The 13,901-nt window shown below is 43.7% G+C and overlaps 2 protein-coding genes across 10 annotated transcripts in view; one reads left to right on the forward strand and one right to left on the reverse strand.

The window, feature by feature from the left end:
• Positions 1–1,933: 1,933 nt before the first annotated feature.
• mfap3l (microfibril associated protein 3 like) lies at positions 1,934–9,641 on the forward strand. Its single transcript, XM_029760386.1, has 4 exons — positions 1,934–2,349; positions 3,161–3,576; positions 7,333–7,628; positions 7,803–9,641. Exons 2-4 carry the CDS (start codon positions 3,303–3,305, stop codon positions 8,463–8,465), a joined length of 1,233 nt encoding a protein of 410 aa, XP_029616246.1. The 5' UTR covers positions 1,934–2,349; positions 3,161–3,302; the 3' UTR covers positions 8,466–9,641.
• clcn3 (chloride channel 3) overlaps positions 4,608–13,901 on the reverse strand; it is a 69,172-nt gene continuing 59,878 nt past the window's right edge. For 7 of the 9 annotated variants that reach the window (XM_029760377.1, XM_029760376.1, XM_029760383.1 and 4 more), the window contains one exon: positions 10,663–13,298. In XM_029760377.1, the coding sequence (XP_029616237.1) occupies positions 13,119–13,298 (180 nt within the window). In that variant the 3' untranslated portion in view covers positions 10,663–13,118. Of the gene's footprint in view, positions 5,253–10,662; positions 13,299–13,901 lie in introns of those variants that run through there. The other 2 variants (XM_029760379.1, XM_029760382.1) reach the window with 2 other exon arrangements.

Consider the following 13,901-nt stretch of genomic DNA (forward strand, 5'->3'; position numbering starts at 1 on the left):
GGAAGACCTGGGACATTTTCAGCATCTAGGAATTGTGTACAGATCCTTGCGACATGGGGCCGTGCTTTATTATGCTGAAACATGAGGTAATGGCGGCGGATGAATGGCACGACAATGGACCTCAGGATCTTGTTACGGTATATCTGTGCATTCAAATTGCCATCGATAAAAATGCAATTGTGTTCATTGTTCGTAGCTTATGCCTGCCCATACCCTAACCCCACTGCCACCATGGGACACTGTTCACAACGTTGACATCAGCAAACCGCTCATAAGGGGTAGAGCTGCCGCTTTCAAGGAGCAGGACTCTAACCCGTCAAGCGTTACCGGAGCGCCAAGTCTAGGTCCAAAAGGCTTCACAACGCCATACACGTGGTCTGCTGTTGTGAGGCCGGTTGGACGCACTGCCAAATTCTCTAAAAAGACGGAGGCGGCATATGGTAGAGAAATTAACATTCAATTCTCTAGCAACAGCTCTGGTTGACATTTCCGCAGTCAGTATGCCAATTGCACGCTCCCTCAAAACTGCACATTTTAAGGTGCCCCTGTATAATGATCATGCTGTTTAATCAGCTTCTTGATATGCAACACCTGTCAGGTAGATGGATTATCTTGGTAAAGGCGAAATGCTCACTAACGGGGATGTAAACACATTTGTGCACACAATTTGAGAAAAATAAGCTTTTTGGGCGAATGGAACATTTCTGGGATCTTTTATTTCAGCTCATGAAACATGGTACCAACACTTTACATGTTGTGTTTATATTTTTGTTCGGTATACATTTGTAAAGATTAGAGAAAATGTAACCGTTGATCGATCCATGTACTGTTATATTGTCATGATTTTGGTGAGGGAAAGTAAATGAAAATCTTTTTACTGTGTGTGTGTGTGTGTGTGTGTGTGTGCGCGTGTTACCATTTTCTACCACCAGGGCGTTACAACGGTTAGGACTGTTGTTGGGCTACCTTTTAAAAGTGTGACTTCACGTGACTTAGAACGTTTCACTGCTCCAGTATGTAGCGGCTTTACGAGCTGTAGAGGCCAGACACACAAGGCCACTGTGTGTACGGTGCTTAGGAGGAGTGTTTGTGTACAGTTTTAAACCCCCCCATGTCTCACTCCTGCTCTGAACTGAACTTCCAGTTCCATGAAACTCTGCTGTGTTGTGTTCTGGATATCTATTGGGTCAATGACACACTTTCCTCAATATCAACACTTGCCAATGTGAGATAGCTAGTATTATTGATGAATGGATCAATGGATTGAGTCTTTTAATAGCCTGTGTCCATTTCAGAGTTTGATTTGTTTTTTTAAAGCAGTGACAAGATCAGTCAATAATTCGCTCCGGGAGGCAGAATTGACAAACTTGGGTTAAGCAAAACAGTTGTTTTTTTTCACCTGAACTTTATACACTCTTTTGACCACAACAGTTTGACTGTCTGTTTGTTTGTGTGGGGAAGGAGGGGAGAGAGTGTGGAGAGCGAGTGTCTGCAATGCATACAGTAGTTACTAATTGTCTTGATTTAATGTTTGTAAACGAGTTATTTTCTGATTATATCTCATCCGTCATGTTTATATACAAAGTGAAGTCAAAGGATTCAATAGAACCACAAAATTAAGTGCCCTGGCATTTGGGGCTCTTCATGAGTCTTAAGTGCTGTAGTTCTGTCTGTCCGATCGAACAATGCAGTGGTTGATGATGGCAAACTGCCTGGATCTGAGAGAGAGTGAGACACTGGCCTCTGTTAAGTGCTTGAAGAACTGTAGTCTAAGACTCAATAGAAAGGGGCAGACAAATCAAAAAGTCCTAAAAGTAGTCTATACAGTCCAGTGCATGAATGGACTTCATCCATGTAAAAATAGTAAAGGTTTCAGTTGCTCTGTGTTTTAATTTTTGGAACAATACGTGATGTTTTCATTAATTGCAAATATTTTTTGGGGGGTGGGGGGAGGGGGAATGAAATATAGCCTACTTTTCTATCTACATTTAATTCCACTGATGACACGGTCATGATTACCATTCAGATAGGATACTGTACTATTATAGTTAATCCAATCATGTTTCTTTGCGCATGTGGATCCATTTTAATACGATCACATAAAGTCGGTGCGTGGCCAATGACTGACCTAGTTTTTCTTGCTGCCTGCTGGTAATTTGACTCGAGTAGGGATTCTAGGGAAGCCGAATGCTGCAGCGACCCGAATGTTGTGTCACGGGGGCCAGCTGAGCAAGACAGAACCGAAGAGAGATGAGGACGTCGAAGGAATAGCGGAATGCAGCAAAGGCCGAACGACAGACGGTGATCTCTCCTTCTTTACGATTAAACGCCTGGAAGCGAATTGAAACTGTAAGTATGCTATCGGATGTTATTGGAAAACGTTATTCGGCGAGATAAGGTTATTGCGAGTGAACTAGCTAGCGAGCTTTGATTGCTTACGTTAGTGGACTAATCTTTTGTTTTTTTCTGTTAGCCAACCTTACATTGAGCTGACTATATTATGTGAGCTACTTCACCGCTTAAATAGTGCCGTCTATAAATTATATCAAATAAGCTAGCTAGTTACAACCCGTTAGCTTTGTAGCAAACCCCCGCGATTTTGCCTCCAGTTACGTTAGCTTCTAGTGTGCAAAAATATCCCAAATAGATGGACTAGCTAGCTAACTAGGTTAGCTAATATTTTGCATGCAAATTGTCAACTAACCAGCACTTCTATTGATGTATACTAAATAATATTATCAAACTTGTAACTGATTTTAGACAATAATACTACTAACGTAGCCAGGCCTAATAAAAATAGACCGAATGTATTATAGGCATGTCATGTGAAGTCATGCCTGTTAAGTTACATTGCAGCTCTAGCTATGTTGTAACAAAATACACTGTCCCAGCAGTAGTCTAGTCTGCTGCAACAACAATGGCAACGTTACATTGTTAGCTTGGCAGTCAAACCCCTGTTTTTGTGTGTTTTTTTGTTGTTGTTGTCAGAGTCATAGACTATTTGGTCGAGGGGGTTTAATTATAAACCAGAAATTATAAACCACAAACCCATTCTGACTGAGGGCCCTGGTCTTAGTTGGTTCTCTCTCTGCTCAACCAAAATGATGTTCAAACAAACGGACTGTTCAATGTTCATGGCTGCTTTGTCTTTTCTTTTCAGTGGAATGGTTCAAGATTCGGAGCAGAATACCAAATTGCCTTTCATTACCACTATCAGGAGATTGCCAGGATATTGAGCATAAAGATGCGAGTGGCATGACAAACTCTTATCTGGTGAAGGCGACCGTCAGGAAGAGAAAAAAATGCATCGGGCAAGCAGCTACGCTTTTAGCTTCTTTCTACTGGCTGTTATTAGCCTCCACGCCCCCGCGGCCTTGTCGGCGGTTTCAGATGGGAACAGCACGGAAAACGGTACGGTGGCAGATGGTGGATTTGTCCCCCTCGTGTTCTCGAAAGTAAACCAGATTATCGCCCGTGAGGGCAACTGCGCGCTGATTGATTGCAACGTCACCGGAGACCCTGACCCGAATGTACAGTGGTTCAACTCGCATGGAGACCTGCTGGACACTGAGACAAGTAAGTCAAGTTCGTAGAATTGTAAAGAAAGCCCTGATGTTGCTCTGGCCTCACAATCGGCAGCTGTTCTACAGACATTTTTCTCAAACCAACTTGAACGGTCAGGCTAAAGGCTATTTTAAGTCCAACTGTGGACAACAGAGAGAGGGGGACAGGGAGAGAGAGAGACACAGTGAGAGACAGGAAGGTAACATTTACTAGTGACGAAATAACAATCATTCATCGACGTCATGATTATGGTATGGCAACAAATCAAACAAGCTGGCCAGTTGGCTCTTTTTCCAAAACATTGGAGTTCAAAAGTCACGTCCGCTACTTAACTGTAGATACATTACATGGTAGTGGCTTTTAACAGGATGCTGTTGTCGTGGTTCTCTCATTCAGTTGTAGTCTATATGGATGCAGATTGGTGGTCACGGCCACTACTTGGGCTGTCTGTAGATACTTGATACTTTGTTCGAAACAATATTGTGACGCAACGTGCAACCCATGAATAGGAGTCGCTTCTTCCCTGTTGAACATGACTTTCCTTTGCTTTTACGGCTTTTGCCGCTGTTTGTTAGCTTTTGATTCCACACACGTGTCGAAGTGAGCCAGGGAACACTTTACACGGGGGTATAAATTTAGAAGTCCTTCTCATTGAAATGTATGTCCGGTGTCTGAATACATTTCCTGTACCCATTCAGGTTTTCTAGAGACACAACAGACCGGCTGGAGGATTGATGGATTAAGTGTGTGTGTGTGTGTGTGTGTGTGTGTGTGTGTGTGTGTGTGTGTGTGTACTGCACTATTCATTCTCCGTCTCAAGCCCAACACTATTCAGGCTCTAGAATCGGTTTCTGTCTCTCTCTCCCTCCCTCTGTGTGTGTGTGTGTGTGTGTGTGTGTGTGTGTGTGTGTGTCAGTAACCCACTCAGGATGAGCTTTCAGAATATGGAGAGACATGAAATCATCCAGCCACAGTCTAATAACATGCCTACGTAGTTGTTGTAATGGTAGATGACATTTCATACGACGATAGGAGAATAGTGGCCAATGTAGACCCATGGTGAAATATAGCCTGGGTGACGTTTATTTTGCCTCGATATAACAGCGCTTCTTAATACATTGGATATACCAAGATTTAGTTTAGTGAGCCGTTCACACATCAATGTAGTAGTGGACAAAGAACCAATTTCAATAGGCAACCTACAGTTGTAACATGATTTAATGTTTGGTTGGCTACTTGCTTGTGGTTCTACATTTATGTGACGACTTGTTTGTCTCTCTGTTGTTAACCAACAAGCACCACGTGCTATTGTTCCAGACGGATTCCATTGTCCCTCAGCTCACCCTCTATTTAAATATTGAACAAATGGGTTGTGTCCCGAGTGGCACCCGATTCCCTATTTAGTGCAGTACTTTTGATCAGGACCCACTACTTTCGACCAGAGCCCCTTTGGGCCCTGATCAAATGTAGTGCACTGCCATTTGGGACTCAGCCATGGAATAAACAAGTGAGTGGCACCTCTCTGCCCGCCTATTCTTTCAGCTCTAACTCGTCAAGAAAATAATAGCAGTAATTAGAGGAAGGTCAGGTCATAAACACTGGTCCACTGCAGGGGGTTCCAGGATAAAAAAAAAAAGATTTTAAAGTGCAAAATAGCTGGTTCCTGGATTGCAGCCTCGAGGACAGTCCTGCAGGAAGAAATAATATTGATTCAGTAGGAATCATATTATGACTCAAAATGAAAACCACAATGGATTAATGAATTGCAGTTTTGTTACAGTTAATTGATTGCACAAGTATTTTATAGGCCTAGATTGTTTGAAATATTGAACGAGTTGAGCTCTGTGCCAAAAACAACAATGCATGCAGTTAGTCCATTAGTAGTCTCAGTGGCGGTTGTAGCTTGTATGGCTTGTCATTATGCACAATTTATCAAACCCTCAGAATCGGAACCAAATGAAACATACAATCGCCATGGCTAATTCTAGGCATAAGACACCCCAAAAGACTAAATATATCACAAAAGATGCATAATATAGATGTCTTTTAAGTTAGCCTACAGCATTGGAAATTCCCCTTACTGAGCTCAGGACCTAGTCAATACAATCACAGGAAACCTTTGACGTCACCTCAATGAAAGTTAACCAAATCAATGATGTGCTAGTTAGGTTGTAGTCGTTTTGCTGCAGGCTACACACATTATCATGATGAAACTGTGAAATTATATCCAATGTTATGTAAGCTAGTTGGACAGAAAACGGAATATTGTCGCCCTAGGTGTAATAGCATAGCAAGCAACATAGGCTAGTATAACACTTGTTTGTTAGCCTATTTCATTACATGCATAATATTATACTCATAAAGAGATGACATAGCTGCATACCTTTTATCTTTTGCGTTTCTCCTGTTCTTTCCTCTTTTTCGTAAACTGGGCACCTGATGGCTTAGACCTGTTCTTATCCATTTGTGTTGATTTGGCACTCGAGCATCAATACATTACCCATCACTCAACACTGTCAACCAAGAGTCAAGACCGAACCAGTTCACCTTGGTGGTGTGCAGACTGGTTTTATATTATTCTTAATGATTTCGCACAAACCAGAAAAAAATGCAACAATATGTCTGAATCTATATATTCACAGTATTATGAATGAAATGTGGTTTATTTGGTAGCGTGACTGATTTTAGTAATTGCATTAGTACTGTACAAAGTTAGAGGTGTGCTATTTGATTCCCCTACTCCCCCTACCTCAGGCTTCCAGTGGGGAGACCTGAGGTTAACCCCCCCCCACTTCTGAGTGGGAGACCATCCCAGGCAGTAGCCTGCCTAGCTCACAAACTAGAATCAGGGCGCCCACTCCGACAAGGTTAACTGACCCACAAGGTGACATGATATCATTGATGTGACGTGCAAATGAGCGATAGAAAACCGATCGCGCAAGTGTCACCATTACAAAAAACATTGTGCGGGCACCCCACGTCGCCCATACATAAATCCGCCAACGTCTAGCCTGATTCCAGAGATAAGGTGAGGAAGCTATAAAGTGGTTTCTGGCCCCAGAACTAGGTCTACAGTAGAAGAATAGAAATAGAATGATCAGAACTAGGCCTACAGTAGAAGAATAGAAATAGAATGATCAGAACTAGGCCTACAGTAGAAGAATAGAAATAGAATGATCAGAACTAGGCCTACAGTAGAAGAATAGAAATAGAATGATCAGAACTAGGCCTACAGTAGAAGAATAGAAATAGAATGATCAGAACTAGGCCTACAGTAGAAGAATAGAAATAGAATGATCAGAACGGGGGGGGAAATAGGTTGACATAAATGGGAATTACCAATCCAGTCTCTATATCTGCATTGTAAAATGCAAGGCCTTCGCAGAAAGGCTGGCCTGGGCTTCTAGCTATAAAAAGCTCTTACCCGTGACGGTCATGACAAACTGTATCAGATACCTTCCTCTTAGCCTGGCTACTGCTGTCTCTGCAACCTGGAAATGCATGTGAAGGAACCACAAACCATTCTTAAAAGGGAAATGGGGCCCCTGTTTCTATGGTGCGACACTTGTTTCTGTAGCAATGTACCATATTTTCTGGTTATCCTTTACCATTGTTCATGACCTGTAGATTATTACGATGACTCTGTTTCAGGAGTTATCCATTTACTACCTGACTGGACGAATGGCCCTGAGTATGAAATATGAGGCTGGCATGATATGGAAAAACACGCAGTTGGTTTCAGCGACGCGCTCTCTCTCTCGTTCTCAGGTGGCAAGTGGCTGCTGACAGACGATGGCATCCTCAACATCACCGACATCCGGTTCGCCGACCGGGGCAAGTACACGTGCACGGCGTCCAACGTGCACGGCAGCGCCAACTGCACGGTGACCATGCGGGTGGTCCTGCACAACGGGGACCTGGGGGCCTACTACGTGGTCGTGTGCCTCGTCACCTTCACCATCATCATGATCCTCAACATCACGCGCCTCTGCATGATGAGCAGCCACCTGAAGAAGACCGAGAAGGCCATTAACGACTTCTTCCGCACAGAAGGCGCCGAGAAGGTTTGTGTCGTGTCTTACTGTACTTGTGAGAGCCTTGCGTAGATGTAGTACCTTTTGGGGGTGTGTGTTTATAACTGGGGTATGTGATGTTTTTAATAATTCTTGTATGGTGAAACATTTTCCATCGTTCATTTAAATGTCCAATAAAGTTTTATATTCTCTTCTACTCTAAAGCTCCAGAAGGCGTTTGAGATCGCCAAGCGCATCCCCATCATCACGTCAGCCAAGACCCTGGAGCTGGCCAAGGTGACCCAGTTCAAAACCATGGAGTTTGCCCGTTACATCGAGGAGCTGGCCCGCAGCATCCCGCTGCCCCCCCTCATCATGAACTGCCGCACTTTCATGGAGGATATCCTGGAGGTGGTGGGGGTTGAGGAGATGAGGCACACGTTCCTCCGACAGGCCCCAGAGGGGCACCACCTGGATGGGGCATCGGGATGCCGGGCGGCCCTGGTGCAGGGGGCCCTGGTCGGGGTGGGGCCCGGTGACGTCTTCACCGTCCTCCGGGAGAGAGAGAGGGAGCGTTCCGGATCCCCCGCAGCGGATTCCGACGACGCGTCGTTGCACGAGCAGCCTCAGCACATCGCCATCCAGGTGTCCATCCACCCCCCGCTGCCCATGGAGGCCCCGGCTCTGGCTGAGGCCACGCCCACTCCCTCGTCTCCTCCGCCGTTGGCTCCCCTTCACCTGGAGGAGGAGGAGCAGCAGCAGCAAGAGCAAGAGGAGCAGGTTTCCGAGCAGGAGCCAGTGGAGGAGGTGGGGTTGGAGGCAGAGGTGGAGCCAGAGGTTACTACTAAGCTACAGCCTGGTCAGGTGATCTATGAAAGCCATGTGTAAACAGGAGAGAGAAAAAACAACAAACGCTCCCGAGGAGGGATGAATGATCCTGTCCTATGCATTTCCCAACCCCACCCTCAAAAACATAGAATATGTCAAGAAAAGGTCATTTTTATTTCACTTTTCAAACGGAACTAGCTTAAAACTCGAACCTAGCTACGTATGTAGGTCTGTCTCTGGATTATATTATAATAACCTAGTCTGGATTACAATAAATTTACTTGATAAGACATTGCGTATCATCCCTCATGCTTATGGATCTACATGTTGAATGTATTGTGGGAGAGGAGAGGATAATCAATATTTGATATATGTAAGTATAAAGCAATCTATAGGGCCATTTTATTTGTTTCGTATTAGTGAGCAGAGGGGAAAAAAAGAGCTGTTTGTTATTCGATTCAAGCATTCTCGATAATCGATTTGACGATTATGCTTTAATTTTGTTGCAGTATTCTGTTTCATGATCAATTCATAAATTGGCTCCAAGCTGACGTCGTGCAATCACTGTTACTAAGCAGACCACAAAGGCTTATTTTTATTTTTTTCAACTTCAAAATATTGCACATTATCCTACCACTGTTACAACCAACCTGGATCTGCAATTTCAGTGTCACGCTAAATTCAAATGCATTAAACTCATATTAATGACTGAATAATTGGATCATGACTAACATTTCAGTGGATGATTGAAGACTAGTTGTTTCAGGCCTTCTGGTCTGCGATCCTTTTAATTAATAATCACATGACTACTCTAGCCTTTATAGTAAGTGGTTAATTGAAAAATTGCATTAGACATTTTAGTTATAATTATTGTTATTATGACCCACCGTGGTGTTTGGATCATGCACAACTTCCTAGATGCTAGACATTTGACCATTTTGCCTTTATGGTCCCCATTATGTTTCCTAGTATGCAATATTCCCCCCCCTCCCATTTATTTTTAATGTTTAAGTTTTGAATGGGTCTCAAACCCCAACCCTCTTCCGTACATGCTTTAATAACAGGGGCTACACGTGAAATGAGAGCGATGTATTTGGATTAGTCTTTAACTGGACTAAATGCTTTCCTTCTGCTTAATAGTCGGGGGAGGGAGGGGGGTTCGATGTTGCTCTGCTTTAAAATGATGCTCTTGATGGCTTTTTTTTGTAGTGAAAATAAAATCTGCTGTGTTACCATGGTTTCCTCCAGTTTGTTTTAATCGTGCATTAACAAAGCTTTGTGCCATCCTACTGTAGGTCTCTCTCTCCCTCTCTGAAAGGACCGTGACACCTCATCACCTGATGCGTTCCTCCAATCAGCCTCACTCACTCCCAATGTACATGAGAACAAAAGGCAGCCATCTTGTTTTTGTAACCATAGTTACAGCGGTCATTATAGATGGGTAGCGCGCAAGTGAACATTTGTTTAAGCTCACTCTTGTCTTCGCAGGAAGGAGCGTTCGGTGGAAGCAAAGCATGCGTAATGTGACGCATACAGGTGGCGATTGTGTGAACTCTCTCACACACACACACACACACACACACTAGAAGCCAGCACACAGCTCTCCCATAGAAATAGCCTAGTGGATTTTAAAAGGAGCCTAACAGGTACAAAGGCATGCAGAGCTGCATGTGAATGGGAAGCCAGGCCTAGGCCAGCGACTGACAGATCCCTGTACTGTATCAGGAGACTTTAGGTGTGAGAGAGAAGGAAAAACTGACTTTGTGTGAGCACTGAAAGCAGACCGAGTGCAAACTGACTGGCATTTAGAAGCCGTCTTTGTACCGCTCCCAACTCTTAACAGGAAAAGAGGCTTACAAAGACTGGTTTGTTTTGGAAGTCTGGGTGGCACAGCATTTCTTTGCCCTCTGTTCTTTGACCCAGTGTTCCTCCTCTCATTCCTCTACACCAGTGTTCCCCCTCCCGCTTCTCTACACTGCCACGCCTTTTCATTACACCAGTGCTCCTTCTCCGTGGCTACAGAGCAGCTTCTGATCCGAGAGGATTCGATCAGGGTTATTGTGCTTTGCATAGGAGTTTAGTGCACTGTACCACAATTCATCTTCACTGTGAAAAGCTTCACATGAGTTGTGCTGTATAGTAGAATACCATAAAAATATTTGGATTGACAGTAACTTGGTGTGTTCATCCTTATACCTCAATACTATTAGAATCCTGTTTAATGTCTAAAATATAACTAAGAACCCACTCCGACACATTTTTGCAATTTTCTAATTTTAATTTAAAACAATTAACCTTTTACATATTGTTTTAAATGTACAATCAAACCATCAATGTAATCATACAATTAATGTACAACTAACTACCATAAATAAAAGGAAAAACATTGATCAGTATGAAGTTATGAAAAGAACATGGGTTAACAAGGACGATGCTCTCGTCAACCAACGGCAGGGTTGAATCCATCAGGGCCGGGTCTCCCGAACTCAGTCCCACCCTGGGTGCACATTTTTTTTGCCCTCGCTCGACACCGGTGATTCAAAATAATCAAATTGGTTATATGAAACAGCTGTGTAGTGCTAGAGCAAAAAACTAAAACATGGACCGAGTTTGGGAAAGCCTGCATTAGGGCACGCAATGGGAAAACGTTTTAAAAACATTTGGCAACGGAAAATATCCGTTTCTTATTGGACAAGTCCCTCCCTGTTTGTCGGTTTTATTATGTTTGGTGCCTAATGAATATGACCTAAGGCTGTCAATGTAACAGAGAGAAACGTAGCCAGCACCTGCCTACACACGCTTTAACGTGTGCCTCAAATGGCACCCTTTTCCCTATATAGTGCACTATATAGAGAAAAGGGTGCCATTTGGGACACAACCATAGCCTTCACTCAGCAGCTAAGGTGCTACTCTATGCATCTTGTCATTGAAACGAAGCCAGAGAGAGAGAGGACTCTTGACTGGCGCAAACATCGAGGTCACTGCTTCCTGTGAACCACACATTAAAGGGTGAATCAGATATACGATCCTATAGAATTTTTTTTCTTCGTGAGTCTAGGTTTACACATGGAGGGTTCAAAACTATCTCCCTTTGTGTACTGTGCGCTTCTACATATCCCCAAGTCAAATATACAAGAGACTTTATTGAAGTTTAAAGGAGTTACTGGCACACCTCCAAAAAAACGTGGGATGGTCGATTGAGTGTTGTATGAAATGTACCTCCTATTTCAGTCCTTTCAATTCATGTTTTAAATCTACAAATGCAAAGAAGATTTCATGTTGAATTGTTGTACTTGACTAGGCAGAGGAGATATGCAAGAAATGATTAAGCTCCAGTGGAAAATACAAGACACATTTCTCACACACCATGAGGCAGCTTAATTAAGCAAAGTAAAATATCTAAGACATGGTTACTGTGCGGTATTACCATCAACATCCTCATAATCATCCATTTATTTTGTTCACTTGAAAAAAAAAAAAGTGGTTTTCCAGTGTTGACTTTGTTTCATTACAAGCCGTAAAAAGTTACTTGATTATGTATATATCAATACTCTAAAAGTAGTTGCATTAGTAATAGTTTGAAAAGAAAAAAGGATCTTTTTTTTTCTCCAGTAACAGAACACCTTGAGTTAGTGTTCCTATTTTTGTTGTTGTTGATATACACACTGCCCACCTTCACTGTCGGAGAAACGGACTTTCCTCATCTGATACTTATGCGCGCGCGCACACACACACACACACACACACACACACACACACACACACACACACACACACACACACACCTCTATGGCATATTGCCTACCTGGCTCAGATCAAAGGTACGCACATGCGTGCGCACACACACACCACACACAGAGATATTCATCCTTTACTTCAACAGGGGGTATGTAACCGATGACTATCGGACTCTTCAGTACAGAATGTTTTCACACATCAGAAAGAGACATTTTGTTCTTGAACTACAACACTCAGACATTAACTAACTACTCCAGTACGTCCTGCTTGTACCCTTGATATCTCTCTCTCTCACACACACACACACACACACACACACACACACACACACACACACGCACACAGTCTAATATCAGGCGGATGCCTTTAGGGGGGTGGGAGAGTGTCGTTTCGGGCTACTATGACAACCTGATTGGAACGTGGAGGTGAAACGTACACATGCATTCTCTCGCTCAAAGAGAGTTCACAGGTAAAACAATGCTTTCGAGGACGGACGGGGTATGGGAGGGAGGGACACAGTAGGGGGGTGGAGCCTGGCAGGGCTGACAGCCAATCAGCAGTCGAGGTGTCTGAAGGTCCCTCCTCGCGTCCTAGCGGATCATTCTGACCTCTGACCTCGGCAGCCAGGCTCACAGCCATGTCCGCCAGCGTGAGCCAATAGAAACAGGACAAGGATGAAGGAGCACGAAGAGTGTGTGTTTGAAGGAGGTGCAATTCGGCTAGTGGCATGCTTGTGTGGCATCTGTGTCTGAGTGAGTCTGACGTATGTAAATGGAGGTGTGTGTTAAAATTGCATTCCTTGTGTATATATGCCCCAGCCTGTAGTAGCTGCTACCTAGGGGCCAAAACGTCCCTCACAGCAGCCATTTTTAAAGTCCTTTTAGAGTCTGTTCGTCTCTTCCTTCCTGTGGCCTCTAGAGGGCTCTATTGGGTTTAGTATTGAGGTGGCTTAGGGGTGGGGGGGTGGGCTGTGTGTCATAGGGTGAAGCCGCGGCCGTCCAGTAGGTTTACCACCTCCTCCTCGCTTTCCTCCTCGTCAGCTTGACGACCCGGGAAGGAGGTGACTAGTTGAACATTATGTTGTCGGGGTCTTGGTTGGCCATCTGGGCCATATGACGAAGGATATCTTTTTTTGTGATAATACCAAGGAGACGCCTGCAGGGGGAGAGAGAGAGTGAGAGAGTGTGTGTGTGAGAGACAGACCGAGTGAGAGAGATAGGGGGGGAGTGAGACAAAGATTGAGAGGGATAGAGAGAGAGAAAAAAAGAGAGTTAGTCAGTGATGAGCTGGCAGGGAGGACAGTCTGGTTGGCGTGGGAGAGAATTGTATCGTGTTTTTGTTGGCTAGTGCGGTCGGTTGGACAGTCGGTGGTGGTGGTGGTTTTGGCCAGGGATACAAAGGTGGAATCAATCGAGAGAGAATGATAACATTATTTCTTTGGTCAGATAATGTTATCTAACCAAAATACTGGGCTCTGTTAACTGACAAAATTATGGCAATTCGTTTTAGGCCTAGTTATTAATGATAAGATTTAGATTATTTTGGGACCTGACACTTAATGATAAGTTGATTTATATCAACAAAAAAAAATTACTATATAATACTGATGAATTATACAGTCTAGAGAAGCAATGCTCCATTTCTTACAAACTGTATCTGCATTTTAGCCCAAGGTGATACAGGGAATGCAGTAATACAGTAACCACTCAGCCAACCGTGACGGTCAGTGTCACCGCAGCCATGCCAACAAAAACACGA

This window comes from Salmo trutta, chromosome 8 (assembly GCF_901001165.1).
Source record: "Salmo trutta chromosome 8, fSalTru1.1, whole genome shotgun sequence".
Classification (NCBI taxonomy): domain Eukaryota; kingdom Metazoa; phylum Chordata; class Actinopteri; order Salmoniformes; family Salmonidae; genus Salmo; species Salmo trutta.